This window comes from Mus pahari, chromosome 14 (assembly GCF_900095145.1).
Source record: "Mus pahari chromosome 14, PAHARI_EIJ_v1.1, whole genome shotgun sequence".
In the NCBI taxonomy this organism is placed as follows: Eukaryota; Metazoa; Chordata; class Mammalia; order Rodentia; family Muridae; genus Mus; species Mus pahari.
In genome coordinates this window covers 28457875-28476815 of record NC_034603.1, presented here as the reverse complement: position 1 = coordinate 28476815, position 18941 = coordinate 28457875, and the positions used below count along the sequence as shown (strand labels likewise).

Sequence of the window (18941 nt, the reverse complement as noted above, 5' to 3'; positions counted from 1 at the left end):
AGAGAGAGAGAGAGAGAGAGAGAGAGAGAGAGAGAGAGAGAGAGAGAGAGAAAGAGAAAGAGAAAGAGAAAGAGAAAGAGAAAGAGAGAAAGAGAGAGAAACCAGGTGTGGTGGCCCATGCCTTTAATCCCAGCACTCAGGGGTCAGAGGTAGAGGCCAGCCTGGTCTACAGTGTGAGTTCCAAGACAGTCAGGGATACACAGAGAGAACCTGTCTCAGAAAAACTAACAAACCACATAACCAACCAACAAAACAAACAAAAACAATAACAACGAAGGGGTTTTATGTTTTTTAAAAAGACCAAACCAAACAAAACCAAAATATTTAATGCAAACCAAAAAGTCCCTAAAAGTATGTAGTCATCTCTTGGGTCAGGCAGTGGATGGATTCCAGGACGCTGTACAGACACCAAAATCCCTAGCTACTGTATCCCTCACACGGTATGGTTGATGTGTATGTGGCCCGTACACATCACACTTCTACACGTTTTCAACTGTCTCTAAGGAACTGCACCGCAGCGGAGACGCTCATCGGCGACTGCGCTGCGCTGTGCAGAGAAGAGTGAGAATAAAGACAGCTTGTAGAGCTGAGTAGAGAGACACTTTTGTTTTTTTAAAGGCAAGGTCTTACAGAATAGCCCTGTCTGGTCTGGAACTAACTCTGTAGACCAGACTGGCCTCAAACTCACATTTATCCGCCGGCTTCTGCCTCTGGTTGTTGAGATTAAAAGCATATGTCATCACTCCTGGCAATATTGTTTTTGTTTGTTTGTTTGTTTTTGTTTTTGTTTTTTGTTTTTTGTTTTTTGAGACAGGCTTTCTCTGTGTAGCCCTGGCTGTCCTAGAACTCACTCTGTAGACCAGGCTGGCCTTGAACTTAGAAATCAGCCTGCCTCTGCCTCCCAAGTGCTGGGATTAAAGGTGTGTGCCACCACCACCTGACAAAATATTGTTCTTAAGTTTTATTTTATGTGTATAGGTGTTTTACCTGCATGTATGTATGTACACCATGTGTGTGTCAAGGAGGCCAGAAGAGGTGTCATAGCCCCTGCAATTGGAGTTACAGACAGTTGTAAGCCGCCACATGGTGCTGGGAACCGAACCTGAGTCCTTTGGAAGAGCAGTAAGTGCCCTGAGCCATCTCCTCAGCCTGAGACAGAATATTTTTTACTAGTATTTTCTTGTACTGCAAAGGAGAATTAATGAGTTACTTTCCCCAAACATTTTCAATCTACAATCAGCTGAATATACAAAATGCAAACTCAGATACAAAAGGATCCAAAAGAGGGTAAAGTGAAGTTTGTATCTGCCTTAGTGCTATGCATTGTCATTACACATTTTTTCTAACATTTTTAAATAAGTACATACTTTGTAAAAAATGAAATAAAAGGCCAACAGTAAAATTTTAATATGCACAGGAATCAAAGCACTATAATATAGTTTGATATGTTAAGTCATAAATATTGTTGTAAGGATATAAAGCATATGGAACCCTGACTTGATGACCCGAGCTTTAAGTGTCACTAACAGGTAAACCTGAGGGTATAACAGGAAAGTGGTTATCCTACCCCGTAAACTCAAGGTAAGCATAGTAAGGTCTTCTCTCAACACCGGAAACCATCTGAGAATGGCGGCATACATCTGTTATGCTGCACTTGGGAAGCAGAGGCAAGACTGAGATCTTCAAGCCAGTCTGGGTTACAAAGAAAGATCCTATCTCAAAACAAACAATAACCCACACACTCCTCCCCACCCCACAATCTAAGTCAAAGGCTGGTGTGACAGGACAAAAAACCAAAACTGTGAAGATGTAAGACTTGGGTAAAGACCAAAACATAAACCAGGAAAAAGACCCCAGGGCAGTAACTGAGTCATTTTGACATACTCAGTGTTGAGAATAAGGACACTGCACATGTGAGCACTCAGGACAGGAGTCTGAATTTCTCAGGAGTGTCTGGATGGAATAGGTAAGGCCTGCCCTCAGTCTACTGGGATGAACAGAAAGACGCACTGCACTTTGCCCTTGCTGGGGTTCATCAACCACAGCTCCACTGCAGGCCATCCAGACATGAGAGACAACTGCTACCTGCTCCTTAGGGTTCCATTATACAGAGCTGACTAGAAAGGAACAGCAGGGGGCTGGAGAGATGGCTCAGTGGTTAAGAGCACTGACTGCTCTTCCAAAGGTCATGAGTTCAAATCCCAGCAACCACATGGTGGCTCACAACCATCCAAAATGAAATCTGACACCATTTTCTGGTGTGTCTGAAAACAGCTACAGTGTACCTAGATAAAATAATAAATAAATCTTTAAAAAAAATAAAAAAGGAACAGTAGATAAAAGATGGGCAGAACAGGGGAGATTGCCTGGGTTCTAACAGCCACACAAAGCTGTGAGGAACTGAAAGATTGTTCTTATTACCTGATTATTTAAGAAAAGGGTTGCTAGACCTGGAGCAACTATGGCTTGTGTAGGAATAGGTTCTCAGTAACTCCTGCTGGGGACAAGGCTCCGGGTCCAGGCCTGCCATCTCCAGATATCTTCTACTGCCCAGGGCAGAACACAGCTTTACTCACCCAGTGTTTCCGATCCACGTCTTCATCTGCATCCCACTTCCGAGTTAAGAAAGGGTGTTTTTTGCTTATTATTTCTCCTTCAAAGAAGGTTGTAAGGGTCGGATATTCCTATAGCAAAAGCAACAAGACATTAAACATGCATTTCTGGTTTGTTTGTAGTATGCCTGGATCTAAACCCAGGGCTCCACACATGTTGAGTGATTTCCCTCCCACTAAGCTCCACAGAGACACTGAATGAGCATTTTACCTTGGTCCTGCTAATGGAAACTAGGACCTCAGGCTTCCCAAAGGTGTGATTGCTCTCTTGCTTCCTGCCTATTTTCACCTCTCAGAGGTAACCAATCTTGCTATACTTTTTTTCTAATACTTTGACAAGATCAACACACCAAAACCACTGATCTGTCAACAGGCTATGGACATAAACCTGAATTTAGCTGCTTAGATAGTGAAGGGGCTCTAGGGTTTTGAAGACTTTGCCAGAGCAAAAAACTTCTCTTTGACCTCACTTGCTACGTTCTGGTCTATTGCTGGTATTGTCTACTACAAGTAAACCCTGAATTCTCTACAGTCAAAGCAGAGTACAAATTATGCTGTTTTCTGGGGTGTACCCCAGAAAAGGCTCCAGAGTTAGTATCCAGAGCTGAATCTCCCTTGAACTTGGGCCAACTCTTCATGGATCCTCAAGCTCCCTTGCCCCCCATTTATACTTTTTTTTTTTTTTTTTTGGTTGAGACATGGCTTCACTTGGCTGGTCACAGAGATCAGCATGTCTCTACCTCCCAAGTGTTAGAATTAAAGGCATGTGGCACCATAACTGGCTTTATATCTATTCTTGAAGTTTCCAGGACTAGAAACATCTTCGGAAGAAATTTCTCAGATATGCTAGAAAGACAGTTAATTCTGTCACATGGATTAAGAACAATTTATATAAGGAAAATTATGCAAACCATGTGTGCAATGCAAAATCACAACCATTCATAAAGATGCCAAAAGTTGAGCTGTTAAAGTTGTTAAGAAAAAAAAATGGTGAGAGTGGAGAGGTGGCTCAGCAGTTGATTGAACATCTACTACTCCATCAGAGGTCCAGGTTCCACTGCCAGCACCTGCATGGTGGCTCACAACTGTATGTAACTCCAGTCCCAGGGGATCTGATGCCTTCTTCTGGCCTTGTAGCCTCAGGTACACATGTGGTGCACAGATATATATGTAGGAAAAACACCCATATACTTTGAACAAATAAAAAATTAAAATAATAGACCCACACTGATAGTTTTTTCACTTCTCTAAGTATAAAGACCCTCTTAAACAACACTGCACAACCTGTGACTCAGGGGACACACTGAAGAGGCCTGTTGTGACACTACTGTGTGCTTTTATTATTAATTTGCAGTCCTGCATGGACTCCAGGACCCGGTGTGCACAAGTGTTCTACCACTGAGCTACACGTACAATCTGTTCTTTCTCTTTTTTGTGTGTGAGCTTGTGCATGGGTGTGGAGGCTGGAGGCTGACTTCGGGTGTCCTTCTTTACAGCTCTTGACCGTTTCTTTTGAGATGGGGCTCACCAGCTGGTGGACGGGCTGGCATTGAGTCACAGGGATCTGTTAGTTTCCATCCTGGCTGCACTAGGGTCATAAACATACATGATCATGACCGTCCTTTGTTTTTTTAAACACAGGTGCTGGGGATCTGAATTCAGGTCCTTAGCAGGCATTTTACCTACAGAACCATCTACCCAGCTCCACATCTATCCCATTTCATTTCTTAACAGTGAACTTAAAAATATACAAATCTTTTTTTTTTTGGTTTGGTTTTTTCAAGACAGGGTTTCTCTGTGTAGCCTTGGCTGTCCTGGAACTCACTCTGTCGACCAGGCTGGCCTCGAACTCAGAAATCCGCCTGCCTCTGCCTCCCAAGTGCTGGGATTAAAGGCGTGTGCCACACTGCCCGCAAATCTAAGATCCTCCAAAACCTCAAACTCCCACACTAATAGTGCTGGGTTGGGTTTCTCATACAGACATGCATATAACAGACTGAAGAAATGAGATGGGAGATTTTTCTAAATGGAAATCTAATCTAAGTTAAAAAACTACACTAATCCATCTTTGGCAAGGACTATATAAGCCAAAAAGTCCATAGAATATTTTATTTTAAAGGTTACATATCTCTTTAGACTCATTTATATTTTGTGTGTATAGTGTTTTGCCTATACAGATGTCTGTATGTCACATGTTTGCCTGGTACTTGCAGAGGCCAGAATAGGGAGCTGGATCTTCTAGAACTATAGTTAAGGATGGTTGTGAGCTGCATGTGGGTCCTAGGAACCAAACTCAGTGCTCTGAACATCAGCTAGTGCTCTTAACCATTGAGCCATCTCTCTAGCATCTTCCATTATGATTTATTTTATTTTATTTTGAGACAGGGTCTTATTGTATAGCTCTAGCTGGCCTGGAACTCACCAGTCTGGAACTGAACTCAAAGAGATCTGCTTGCCTCTGCCTTTTAGGGTTTGAGATTAAAAATGTGCACCACCATATCTGGCCTCCATGTATTTTAAAAAGAAAGTTAAGATTATACTGTTTCTGAATTTTGAGCTTTAATTTCAGAATCCCTACCTGTCTTAGTTAGTGTTCTATTGCAACAGTATGAAGGTCATAGGGTCAAGTAGTTCTAACAGCTAAGATATCTTAAAAGGCCAGTTGACTAGCAACTAGGGATCCTTTAGAGGGTCAGGCATACAAGATAAAGCACACTACAATTCTGTGCTGACTTCCTTTTTTTTTGTTTTGTTAAATATTTATTTCTTTATTTATTATATGTAAGTACACTGTAGCTGTCTTCAGACACTCCAGAAGAGGGAGTCAGAATTCGTTATGGATGGTTGTGAGCCACCATGTGGTTGCTGGGATTTGAACTCAGGACCTTTGGAAGAGCAGTTGGTGCTCTTAACCGCTGAGTCATCTCATAGTCCCCTCTGTGCTGACTTTTTTTTTTTTTTAAAGATTTATTTATTTATGTGAGTATACTGTAGCTGTCTTCAGACACTCCAAAAGGGGACGTCAGATCTTGTTACGGGTGGTTGTGCGCCACCATGTGGTTGCTGGGATTTGAACTCAGGACCTTTGGAAGAGCAGTTGGGTGCTCTTAGCCGCTGAGCCATCTCACCAGCCCGACTTTTTTTTTTCTTTTCTTTTTCTCTTTTCTCCCTTCAATGAAAGCCTCATTTTGCATTGCTCTTCAAATAATAGAGGAGACTCCTCTATGCACACACTGTACAATGTTAACACTGCCTCCGTCAAGCATCAATTAAAGGCCAAAGAATAAGATGTTGAGTTTCTTTTAAAATAATTTAAAATATATTAACTTTCCTAAGGCAGATTTTTGTGTGAGGCATCTTGAACAGGTAGCTGCTACCACTGTCAAAGAACGGTGCTTGGAAGGGGCTGTCTGTTTTGGGCAGTTGAACTGGAGGGTATATCCTGTGAGGTCAAGCAGCAGAGAAGAACACACGTAACAGCATGAGCTAGTGATGTCAGCACTGACTCCACACGACTTAAGACTTGGCTCCACAACTGGGCCACTTAACAACTCTGGTTCTTAGAGACAATTGAGAAAACACAGTTGTACCTTACTATCTGCTGAGAAAAAAAAATACAAATAAATATGCTGATAAANGGCCATCTGACCGTCATGCGCCGAGGAATACCTCCTCGTAGGATCTGAATACTCGCTTGTCACTTCCTACACATGCAACCACTGTTTACAGGAAATAAAAGCCGGCACTAGTGTATGGTGAGCACAGCCCAGTCCACATGCAGCTGAGCAAGGAACCAAATGCCAGAGTTCCTCTGACCACAACAGAGGAACTTCAAACCATGCAGTTGCTGACTGGAAACAGGCAGCAGAAAGGCCCTACACAGAAGGCACTTCCCAGTTAAGGGAGTGTGGCTTGGCCACCACCAGAGAGGCTCTGGAGCCTGCCTGCCTTTATTACCCCAGCAACATCCACAACTTGTGCTGACTTCTTAAACACTGTAGGAAGCATGTGAAGGTAACTATAACACATTGCCCAAGTACCATAGATGACAATGAGTGGGATCCATCTTGTCAGAAGTCACCAGGAAGATTCATTATTTCTAGGGAAGGCATAGGAACCCTGAGCATTTTTCTATAAAGCCAAATGTAGGATAACTTAGAGAAACAAAATAAGAAAAACCAAACCAAACCAAACCAAATACACATACATACTCTTTTACTCATTCCCAAGCCAGAAACAGCACCAGAAGGAAGGGTATTAGAAAGAGAAGATGGGCTGGGCGTGGTGGCGCACGCCTTTAATCCCAGCACTTGGGAGGCAGAGGCAGGTGGATTTCTGAGTTTGAGGCCAGCCTGGTCTACAGAGTAAGTTCCAGGACAGCCAAGGCTACACAGAGAAACCCTGCCGTGAAAAACCAAAAAAAAAAAAAAAAGAGGAGATGGGGAGGGAGACTGTGGCCACTAAACTCCTTCACCAGTCCTCCCGCCTGATTCCAGGCTAACTCCAGTCACATGACAGGTACCTCAGGCAGACATGTCTTCTCAGGGCTTGTATTACTTGGCCAATAGGTCAACAAGTACTGAGTTAAGAGTAACATACACTTTTCTCATCTTTCAGTCTCATGAATTTGGCTGGTGTGGTCTGTATTCCTGCTTCCAACTTCAGTTTTATATTGGGGGAGTGTAGGGCCTCACCACAATCTCCCCACCAAAGCTGGGCCCCCACACACCCTTCATGCTGTTGGTCCCTACTGGTGGCTAGCCCGGAAATGAAAAGACTTAGCACAATTTAATTCTTATTTTTTACAAGTCTAATTGCTTCAGTTCAAAATAGCACCTAAACATTAAAGCTGTACTTTGCTAGTGAATGTGTGGCAAATAACCTTAAATTTAACTTTTAACTCTCCATACTACATACATAAACTGCAACTATCAAAACTAAATAAAACAAATGTAGTTTAATCCAAATAAACTATGTATCTGATTCATTTTTATTATTATTACTTTTTTCTTTCTTCCTTTTTTTTAATTTTTAAAAAAGATTTATTTATTGTATGTATGTGAGTACTCAGTACACTGTCACTTTCTTCAGACACACCAGAAGTGGGCATCGGATCCCATTACAGATGGTTGTGAGCCACCATGTGGTTGCTGGGAACTGAACTCAGGACCTCTGGAAGAGCAGTCAGTTCTCTTTACTACTGAGCCATCTCTTCAGTCCCCACTTTGTTTTTTTTTCAAGACAGGGATTCTCTATGTAGGCCTGGCTGTCCTGGAACTTGCTCTAGATTAGGCAAACTCAGAGAGATCCATCTACCTCTGTTTCCCAGGTGCTGGGATTAAAGCTGTGCACCACCACCCTCTGGCTATTATTTGATTTTGAGAGATGGTCTCTATGTGTAGCCCTGGGTAGCATACAAGACTGAAGACAGGGAGGGCTAGCCTGGAGCTCAAGCTATCCACTTGCCTTCCAGATACAACTGATACTTTAATAGTTATGAGAACGTATAAACAAACAACTAATACAGGTATAAAATGCAACCAACTCATTACAGCTCTCTAGCCACAGGCTAGTTGGGGCTATGGCATAACAGACTCACAATTTGATAAGTTATCTGTTACATATCTTTGTGGCTATATCAAAGTTCACAATGAATTGTACACTTTGTCCGGATGTGGAGCTGCATGCCTGTCACCCTAGTGCTCAGGCATCTACAGCAGAAGGATCACGAGCTCGAGGCTAGTCTGGGCTACTACAGTGTGTTCTAAATAGGGCTACAAAGTAATGACTGCTCCAAACACAACAGAGACCTGTACTTTAAAAGGATGAAATACATGATGTGTTAAGTGTCTTTATAAAGCTGTAACATGTTACCAGAGAAGAATCTCAAGCATTCTGTTGCCTGTTCTGGCCTTAAGCATCTCAGACCACAGACTAGCCTTTACTAAGTTCCCCACAGAAGCATGGCGCAGTGTTGTACTTGGGCAGACTACTTTGGGAGGGCATGGGACTAGGAAGGCCTCTTTTCCCACAGATCTGAGATTTGACAGGAAAGATGCATCCCAGTAGGTCTCTGACCCCACTGCAAAGCCATGCCAGCACCCTGCCTGATCGAAGGGTGTCATCGAGGAACTTGCTCTAGGAAGAGCTTTCCGCTGTCAGCACTTCTGTATACCGTTCCCCGTGCTTCTTGCCATTTCCTAAAACTCAATTGACTGGCTTTGGAGTCACTGTTATAATGTTCTAAAATATTACACATTTTTGTTAGTTTCTGGCTGCCTTATGAGTTTTCTGGTTTTTGTTTGTTTTTTAAATTTCTTTAAGACAAGAGTTTCTCTGTGTAGGCTGTCCTGGAACTCACTCTGTAGACTAGGCTGGCTTCAAACTCATAAAGATCACTGGCCTCTGTATCTCAAGTACTGGGATTAAAGGCATGTGCCCCCACTGCCCAGCCTGAGCAAACCCTGATTTACTACATGTCTTCTCTTAGGGCAAATCAAAGCAGAGCTCCCTCTCCAACCCTTTCTCCTTTTGTTCACTATCACTTTCTGTCCTCTGATGGGTTAAGCTTCCAGAGATGGGGAATATAACTTCTGCATCAGTAATAAACTTCCTAGGGAGTCCTTATCCCAGCCTCTAGCAGATAAGCAGAAGACTGTGGGGCACCAGAACAGCACTCCACATTTGAGCCACATTCTTATTTACAACTTACTCTAATAACGCTCCCCACTTGGACAAGTTATCTGGCGAAGTAGAGAGGGATTTTTCACTCTCCTTTAAGCAGAAGTTGAGAGAGAGAGAGAGAGAGAGAGAGAGAGAGAGAGAGAGAGAGAGAGAGAGAGACTTGAGAAACTAAAGTTCACAAATCCAGAAAAGGACTGAGTGAGGTTAACAAGCTCTGTGCAACCCAGCCCAGTCCTGCTGGACTACATGAAGCAATAAAGGCCACGAGAAGCTGCAATAGGGCTGTGCCCAGCCACTCCTGGCAGGGAACTCAGTGGCAGTCAGGCGTCCTTTTTCTTTCTGTTTAGCCACTAATGGAAGGAAGGGAGACTCTTTTCTACCTTCTAAATCCCAGAAGTCTTGAGGATTAGAAAGCTGGATGAAAGGACAGAATGTTTTATTTTCAGTCATCAGGCTGAAAACCAGACTCCTCCTTTTCACTGTTCCAATGAACCATAAAATTTATTTATTTATTTGGTTTTGAGACAGGATTTCTCCATTTAGCCCTGGCTGTCCTAGAACTCTCTGTAAAGCAGGTAGATCTCAAAAGAGATCTGCCTGCCTCTGCCTCCTTAGGGTTAAAGGCATGTGCTACCACAACCTGCTAAACCACAAAATTTAATTAACTTTAAAAATCTTCACTCTCGTGTCTCAAAGACTGTTAAATTCATGATAAAGGTGGAGGTTATACTGTTTTTTTCTTTATTTATGGGCATGTGCATGGATGCCAGAAGCGTGAGGGTGTCTACAGATTCCAGAAGGTGGTTTTGGATTCCATAGAGCTCAAAAGTGGTTGTAAGCTGTTCAATGTGTGTCCTGGGAAGAAAGATTGGGTCATCTGCAAATACTTTTAACTACTGAACTATCTCTCTTGTCTTTTTTTCCACCAAGAGTTTTGTTTGTGTCTGTGAAAGTATGTACACAGTTTTGTGTAGGTTTGTGTGCTTAAAGGAAAAAAGAGGATGTCATTCTTTTCTATTACTTTTTATATATTTCTCTGAGACAGGGTCACCTTCCGAACTGGGAATTGGTGTTTTCTTGGCTAAGCGGGAAGCCAGCAAGTTCCAGTGATCCTTTAGTCTCTGCCTACATTGGAGGTGAGTTTATAAAGGTGCACTGGAGGGCTGGGGAGGTGGCTCAGTGGTTATGTAACACTGACTGCTCTTCCAGAAGTCCTGCATTTAAGTCCCACCACCTACATGACAGTTCACAACCATGTATAACTATGTCTGTATCTATAGTTCCATGGGACCTGATGCCCTCTTCTGGTGTGCATATGTACATGCAAACAAAACACCAGTATGTATAAAAAAATGTTTTAAAAAAGTACACTAGCCGAACGTGGTGGCGCACGCTTTTAATCCCAGCACTCGGGAGGCAGAGGCAGGCAGATTTCTGAGTTCGAGGCCAGCCTGGTTTACAAAGTGAGTTCCAGAATAGCCAAGGCTATACAGAGAAACCCTGTCTCAAAAAAAACAAAACAAACAAACAAACAAACAAACAAACAAAAGGTGCACTGATGCCAGCTTATTATTTGAGGGCTATGATTTGATATCTGGTTAGCAAGTACTTTTAACTGCTGAGCCATCTCTCTAGTCCATATAATTTTTTAATTTTTCTTTTAAGTTTTTTTTTTTTTCTGTAGCCCTGACTGTCCTGGAACTCACTCTGTAGACCAGGCTGGCCTCAAACTCAGAAATCCGCCTGCCTCTGCCTCCCAAGTGCTGGGATTAAAGGTGTGCGCCACCACCGCCCGGCCATATAATTTTTCTTAAAAAAGGATTAACCCTGCCAGACACAATAGTATATAACTGTAATCTTAGCATTCCAGAGGTTGAGACAGGTAACTCGAGTTTGAAGTCAACGTAGGCTTTTCTGACTCAAAGATCTATCATAAAATGACTAATCAATCATGCTGTGATTCGTGAGGGCTGTGGGAATAGCTCATTGGCTCAGTGGAGTGCATGCTGAGTCTTCATTTCCTCTACACTGAGGACCAAAGGGGAAAAATTTTGATTGTGTACATTTGCAAATGGACAATCAAAACTGCAGTATTATGGTCCACACAATCAAAAGAATTACAGCATGGGATTGTAGTACTGGACTCTCTGAGCTGCTGAGGAAGCCACTCACTTTCTTATCCCAGACCTGGCAAGAAGCACTTACCTCTGTAAGGCCTTTAATCTTCAGGTACCCACAAAGGTAAGAGTTCCCAGTGTCCACGTGCTGTAAAGAAAAGACAGTGTTTACAAATGAGCCCCTGGGGTGCTTCAAAAACCCTGTAAGGACAGTGGTCAGCATGCACCCAGCACACTCAAGCCTCAGCCAGCCGTCTTTGGTGCCTTCAGTTTTGACTGACAATGAACATTATCTCAGGGGCTAGAGAAACGACTCAGTTGTTAAAAGCATTTACTGCTCTTCCAGAAGATCCAAGTTTAGTTTCCAGGACCCACATTAGGTGGCTCAAAACCATCTGAACTAGTTCTTGGGGATCCATCACCTTTTGGCCTTCATGGGTATGTGCATTTATGTGCACATTCCCATATGCAGACATACATATACGTAATTAAAATTAATAAAACATATATCTTAAAAAAACTATCCTAGGTCTCCCTCATCCCCTTTAGCCAAATATTTCATGATGTGCCTTCTGGAACTGCATGTTCATTCATTTTCTGTACATTTCCCTCTCATTTGCAGACTGTGCATTGTTATACACAGGGCCCTTCCCACCTGTATTCCAGAGTCATCTCTAACCCTAAGTGTCTTGCTAGATCATTTCCATCTCTCTGCTACTCAGCTACTGGCTTGGGAGAGCTTTTCCTGCCCTCTTATCGACCCTAAGCATCATCTTGAATGATTTCCTTCTGAAATGAGCAGAACATTTGAGAATAACATTTTATGAAGAGTTAGAAGGAACTAATTTTAATTATGAACCCGGATGCCACCCAAGATTTTGTGAATGTTGGTTTGTCCTATTTCATGAAGACATCTTTTTTTTTCCTCCCAAAGACAGGGTATCACCATATAGTTGACTGGCCTTAAACTCACAGAAATCCACCTGCCTTTGCCCCTCTAGTGCTTGGATTAAAAGTGCCACCATATCTGGCTTAGACTTATGGGCTTTTTGTGTTTTAATATACAGAGTGTTTGGCCTACATGTATTTTTTTTTTCTTTTTTTAACTTTTTTTTCTTTTTTAATTAATTAATTTATTTTATTTATGTGAATACACTGTCGCTATCTATAGACACACCAGAAGAGGGCATCAGATCTCATTACAGATGGTTGTGAGCCACCATGTGGTTGCTGGGAATTGAACTCATGACCTCTGGAAGAACAGTCAGTGCTCTTAACCACTGAACCATCTCTCCAGCCCCACATAAATGTTTCTGTACCACATGTATGTTTGATGCCTGTGGAGGCCAGAAGATGACATTAGATCCCCTAGAACTGCAATTAGACATGGTTGTGAGCTGCAATGTATGTGTTGGGAATCAAACCCGTGTTTTCTGGAAGAGAAGCAGAGCTCTTAGCTGCTGAGCCATTTCTGTAGCCCCTGAACTTTGAGCCCAAGAGGGGTGCAGGAGATTTTAAGGTTTGGCAGCCACAGGTCATTGATCATTCAGACACTGTCAGATACCTGCTCAACAACCAACTTAAAACAAAAAACAAAGCAACAAAACAAAAGACAAACAAACAAAAAAGAAAACAGGCTAGATTTTGTTTTGGTACCTACCCTGTTTATAAGACCTGGCCATTTTTAGTGGAATGGACCCCCATCACCTATGAGCCAAAGCTGTAGGGGTGAGAAACTCCAATCTGGCCAGTAAGAACACAAGTGCTTCTGAAGGAGCATCAACATTTGAATGGGCATATGCAATATCTGGAACAAGAGTCTCTTCCTTTCTCTCATGGTGGGAATAACAACACACAGCATTCAGTCTCAGGAGACTGAATACCAAGAGACTATCAGGAGAAACAGACCAGGAAGTGCTGAGGCTGGCTGCCCAATAAGATAGATGGAACCAACCCATCACAGGGCCTGGAGCCACATGCTGATGTCAGACAGTAGATCATTTACTGATCCTGTACACCTCTTTCTATTATTCTCCCTCCCTCCCTTCTCCCCCTCCCCCCTTTTCTTCTTTTTTTCTCCCCAAACAGGGTCTAACAGCTCAGGGAGGGTATAAGCATTACTTAAAGTGACTCTAATTATGATAAACTCTGAAATTGCCTATTAACTTCTCAAAGCAAAACAAAGTACAGTTACTTGGAGCATATGTGTTAAGTGAGGTTTCTTTTTTCTTTTTTTTTTTTTAAGTGAGGTTTCTAAGAAACTAAAAAAGTTTTATGGCACTTTAAAAAAAAAGATTTTATTATTTTTAATTATATCTACATGTGAGTATATGCACATGAAAGAGGCCAGTGTCACAGCCTCCTGGAGCTGTAGTTACAAGTTGTGAGCTGCCTAACATGGGCGCTGGGCACTTGAGTCCTCTATGAAAGCAGTATGTGCTCTTAACAGTTGAACCATCTCTCTCTCAAGCCCCACCTATCAGGTTTCCATCTCTAACACAAATCGAATATTAAGGCAGTTCTTCAGAACTGTAATGAACCTATTTAGCCAGATGATGTCAGCACCAAAGCAATGAGGTTCCAATGAAACCAAAAGGTCTGTCACATCGTGGTGCTGGCGTCAGAGGTAATTCATGCAAAAGCTGCCCAAGTATGTCAGCATCTTCACTGCCCGCCTTAGCACTGGAACTGGGTAACACAGCTGGTTCACACTCATGTGCTTCAGCCAAAAAAAAAAAAAAAAAAAAAAAAAATTATTAAAGGCCACTCTAAACCTGAAGCCTTAAATTTTACTTTTGTGGTTCTTATAGAACTCAATACAGTTAGTGGTTTTCTATCTGGCCTCCATTCAACCACATCCTTCCTATTCTTTCCAAATTGATCTCGATGAGGATGGGTGATCACCCTACCTGCACACACCTCTCACCAATGAAGGGGCCGACATCTCAATGTGAAAAAAATACCCCTTTCACAGGGTTCTGGGTTTTACACTACTGGTGACTTATGGGATGGCATAGAGGGAAAGAGTCATAGAGCAGGGGAAAAGATCTTGTTGGAACCCTTGCATATATTTTTAGTAATTGTTATACTAGAATTTTGAAATAAAAGATGTTACTAGATTGCAACCCCCAAGGGGGTCACATATAGGTATCCTGAATATCAGGTACTTACAACTCATAACAGTAGCAAAACTAAAGTTATGAAGTAGCAACAAAATCATTTTATGGTTGGGGGTCACCACAATATGAGGAACTGTATTAAAGGGTCACAGCATGAGAAAGGCTGAGAACCAGTGTTTTAGGGGTTGCTGAGATGACTCAGTTGTTGAAGTGCTTGCTATGCAAGTATGAGAATCTGAATTTGGACTTCAAGTATACAAAAGAGCCAGGTGAGGTGGGGCACACCTGTAATCCCAGTGCTGGGGAGGCTCAGACAGGTCAGTCCCTGGAATTCCCTGGCAGTTAGTCTAGCCAATCAGTGAGTTCAGGTTCAGTGAGAGACCCTGTCTCAAAAAATGAGGTGGAAAGCAATCAAGGAAGGCACCTAATATAGACCTCTGACCTCCAGGTGTGTAAGCACATGTGCACTCACAGGCATGTGTACACACCCCACTGTTCTCAAAATACAGGAAAAGATACAGCATCTTCTTAGGCATTTCTATTAAGACCATGAGATACTATTTCATACCCACTGAGATGACTATAATCAAACAAGTTTGTAAAGTGTGAAGAAGTTGGAGCCCTCATATGCTGTCAGAGGAAATATGAAATGGTGTAACCACTTTAAAAACCACTGGTAGTTTGCTAAAGTATTAAACCTAGAGATTCTACAAATCCCAGCAACTCTATCTCTAGGTTATCTATATTATTCAAGAAAACAAAACCATGTGCACATAAAAACTTGCATACAGCTGGTAGTACTTACATATAGCCCTAGTACTTGGGACAGCGAAAGTAGGAAGGTCACTTGGAGTTAGGAGTTCAAAGCTATCCTAGGCAATATACAGAGATGCACACCTCCAAACCAAAAATCTGTATATGAATTTCACAACAGCATTAGTGATAATAGTCCCAAAGTAGAAATAACCTAAAAGTCTATCAGCTAATCAATGGCTAGACAAAATATAGGCAATGTTTACAAAGAACAACAACAGAAAGGAATGAAGTACTGACATATGCTGGGACATGGATGAGCCCTGAATATATGCTTTGTAGAGAAGCAGGTCATGAAAGGAAAACTACATGACCCTATTTATACAACATGTGCAAGACAGGTAGAAGATGAACCTACTTTTCTTGTTTGGTTGGTTTTTTTTGTTTTGTTTTGTTTTGTTTTTTCTTTGAGGATGGGTCTCATTCTGCAGCCCAGATTCTGAATTTTGGAATTATAAGTGAATACTACCAAACCTGGTCTCAGAATAGGTAAATTTGCAAAAAAAAAAAAAAGAAAAAAGAAAAAAAAATTAGCCTAGGATTGGTTAAGTGTGATGGGTAAGGTGTACAAAGGTTTCTTTTGGGGCAATAAATATATTCTAAAATGTGGTGATAGTTGTATAACTTTGTGAATATCCTAAAAACCATTAAGGGTACACCTTGAATAGGTAAACAGTATGGTATGTGGAGTATATCTTAACAAAAGTACTTAGGAAGAACAAGCAGGTATACTTTCATTGATTTGACTTCAGAGTCCATGTCTTTAACTACCACAATATTCTGCTTCCTAAAAAATAGTTTAAGCCAAACAAACAAGAAAAGCAGGAAAGAAGGTAAATTATGAAAGACAGAACTTTTCTCAGAGGGCTGAGTCTAGAGAGGACCAGTTAACATAACAGTTCCTATGCCCCCACCTGATTACAGTAACACGCTCACTGGCAGAGATGTAGGTGAGCATTCCATGGCACGACCACCAACCATTCCCACCACTGGGCGTTCCACATAAGGAAATGTGCTACCTGACACCTACCAACCATGCCTCTAACTCAATCACTATTTCCACTGATTCACAAGGCCCCTGACAAGGCAGGGAACAACAGACAAATGACAGGAACAGACTTCACTTTGACATCTAGTTGCTCTGGCAGCTATGAACCTATTATATCAGAAATCAGTAAATGGGCATAAATTCAGGGCCACTCCAAACACGATCTATGCAGAGAACTCACTTCCAGAATTTTATGATTAATTGAATGAATTAAAAAAACAAAAAGCCTAATTTTTTTTCATACTATAGTATTACATTTTAAGGAGGAAAAGAAATGATTACCACAGTAGGTAACAAGACTTGAAATAGCTCACTCACAGCTTTCCAATGAGAATAAATACCATAGTTCATGATAGAGCTTTATGGGAAAAAATTACATTTAATAAGAGTATGGTTTTCCCAATCCCAAAGCTGAGAGAACTATTCCTACAAATGGTAAGAAAGAAAAGAGCTGATGAGTGTGCTGCAGTTAGAAAGGAAATACACTCTCAAGTCTTTGGAGTGGGAGATCTATTTGCTCTAAAGACTCGGAGATGGGAAATTAGAACAAAGGGTGGTGGATGCTGTACATGTTCAATATACATCTCCCTGGGCCCTGGGGCAGTACGCACCTCTAAACCTCTGGAAGGGCTTTCAAGGAACAAGACTTGGGGAACTTCCTAGGAGGTGGCATTAGGAAAATGCACATGAGGTGGGACAGGGAATAGGTCTTCTGGCAGACAGTTTAATACTTAGAAAGAACAGTATTGTGGAGAGGGGAGATAGATAAGAGAGAAATATCTACTTCCACCAATCTCCTTCAGCTGGGAAAAGCTTCAAGGGGGAGAGAAAGAGGTGGAGTTCTGGAAAAGAAAGGCCCAGAGCAGATGAAGCTGAAGTTTCAAAGTTGTTCAGGGACTGGCAGCCACCAGCCAGTACTCAGATATCCAGGTCAAATAGGGGGAGGTAAATGGACACAAAACAAAACTGTGTTAGATTTCCTAGTACTTAGGCATTTGAGGCTGGGAGGAAACTCTGGAGCTATGTAGATAACAATCAGCAACACTACAGCCAGCAATAGCAACCAGCTAGATCAAGGTGCGAGGTCTGGGGAGAGGCCAGGGGGACTGCCAGGGATGGGAAGGAGCCACAGCGCAGGGTAAGAAGCCTGGGGCAGGAAGTATAGTGTAGCAGACGTCTATGAACTGACTGACGCCGGGTTTTGGTACTGGAAGTCTCCAGGAGACAAGGTACGTGGTGCAACTGGAGATATTTGGGTGTGAGTACCTGGTCTTTGGGGAGCCTCAACCTCTGTGGGTTGTCTCAGCCAATGGAGGGAGGTTGCTCACCTCTCCCCTGTCAGCAGTGGGCTGATTGAGTTCTCCTAAGGAGCAAGGTCCCTGGCACTCAGGATGGAGTTGGGATCAGAGGAAAAGCTTCATTCCGGGAGAATGTGACACTGGCCGCTACCGAGAGGGACTGAGTTTGGGGCAGTCAATGGAGAGTTTTTCAGGATCCGACAGGGACTGGTGGGAGGGCTGGCTGGCGTAGGGAGGACAGGACTTGGGAAGAACCGACTCAGGCTAAAGGACGGCTAGTCATGGGGGAGCTTCCGGATCCCAAGCCGGCGAGTCAAAGGCTCGAAGTGTGGGACAGTCTTCGGGGGTCTGTGGGAGGCTGGCCGCTACAAGCTCTGAGGCTAGGGGTGGGTTAGGGGTAGGGTTCGAGAGTGTGACATCAGCTGGGCAGGTCCCGGTGGGAGGCGCCGGGTGCAGGAGGCCCCGGCAGTGAGGGCCTGGTCGGCGGCTTTGGGCTCGAGGAGCCCAGGGCAGGCCCGGCCCGTGAGCGCCGCGAGGAGGCCCTCGGGCCCGGCCTTGCCGCCTGGCGCTCACCTGCAGCACCACCTCTACGTCGTACGAGTTCCCCTTGCTCTTCTGGTGGCCACGGAACTTGGAGCCGCTGTAGAGCAAGCTGGTAGCCACGCCGGGCTGCTGGGTGTTGATGGGCGGCGGCGGGATGAGGGAGGCCGCGGATGTGGTTGAGGCACCCGCCGGCGGGGGACACTCGGTGCGGACCGGCATCGCGGGGTCCCCCGGAGCCAGGGCTGGGGGAGGGGGAAGGAACCGCCGCCGCCGCGCGGGAGCCGAAGCTGCGGGGAGGGCGGACCCGGGCGCGCACGCGCGGGGGAGGGGCCGGGGAACCACCCGCCCGCTGCGGGCAGAGCGAGCGCTCGTGTCGCCACCTGGACCCGGAGACCTGCAAGCAGGGCCTCCCTGTCCTGGGCTGGGTCCCCCTTCCCGCTTGCCCTCGCGGGCGCACACACACACTCACGCACACACACACACACACACTCACTCACTCACTCATACACACACACACGCGCGCACACACTCTCACACGCACACACACACACAAACACACACACACTCTGCAGCTTCCAATTGGCGCGGGCGCGCTGGAGAGGCGGGAGCAAGCTCACGCGGCGCTTCCGCCCATTGGCGGACAGAGAAAGCACGTGGCGCAGTGCGCGAACGGCCCTCTGGGACTTGTAGTTTTCTTCCCGTGGCGC

At 43.8% G+C, this 18941-nt stretch overlaps 1 protein-coding gene across 1 annotated transcript in view; it reads right to left on the bottom strand.

The window, feature by feature from the left end:
- Positions 1–18815, bottom strand: part of Gid4 (GID complex subunit 4 homolog) — a 24031-nt gene extending 5216 nt beyond the window's left edge. The window contains exons 1-3 of the mRNA XM_021212247.1: positions 18265–18815; positions 11502–11561; positions 2577–2684 (exon numbers count right to left, since the gene is read on the bottom strand). Coding sequence (XP_021067906.1) covers positions 2577–2684; positions 11502–11561; positions 18265–18453 — 357 coding nt within the window. The 5' untranslated portion in view covers positions 18454–18815. The remainder of the gene's footprint in view (positions 1–2576; positions 2685–11501; positions 11562–18264) is intronic.
- Positions 18816–18941: the final 126 nt, after the last annotated feature.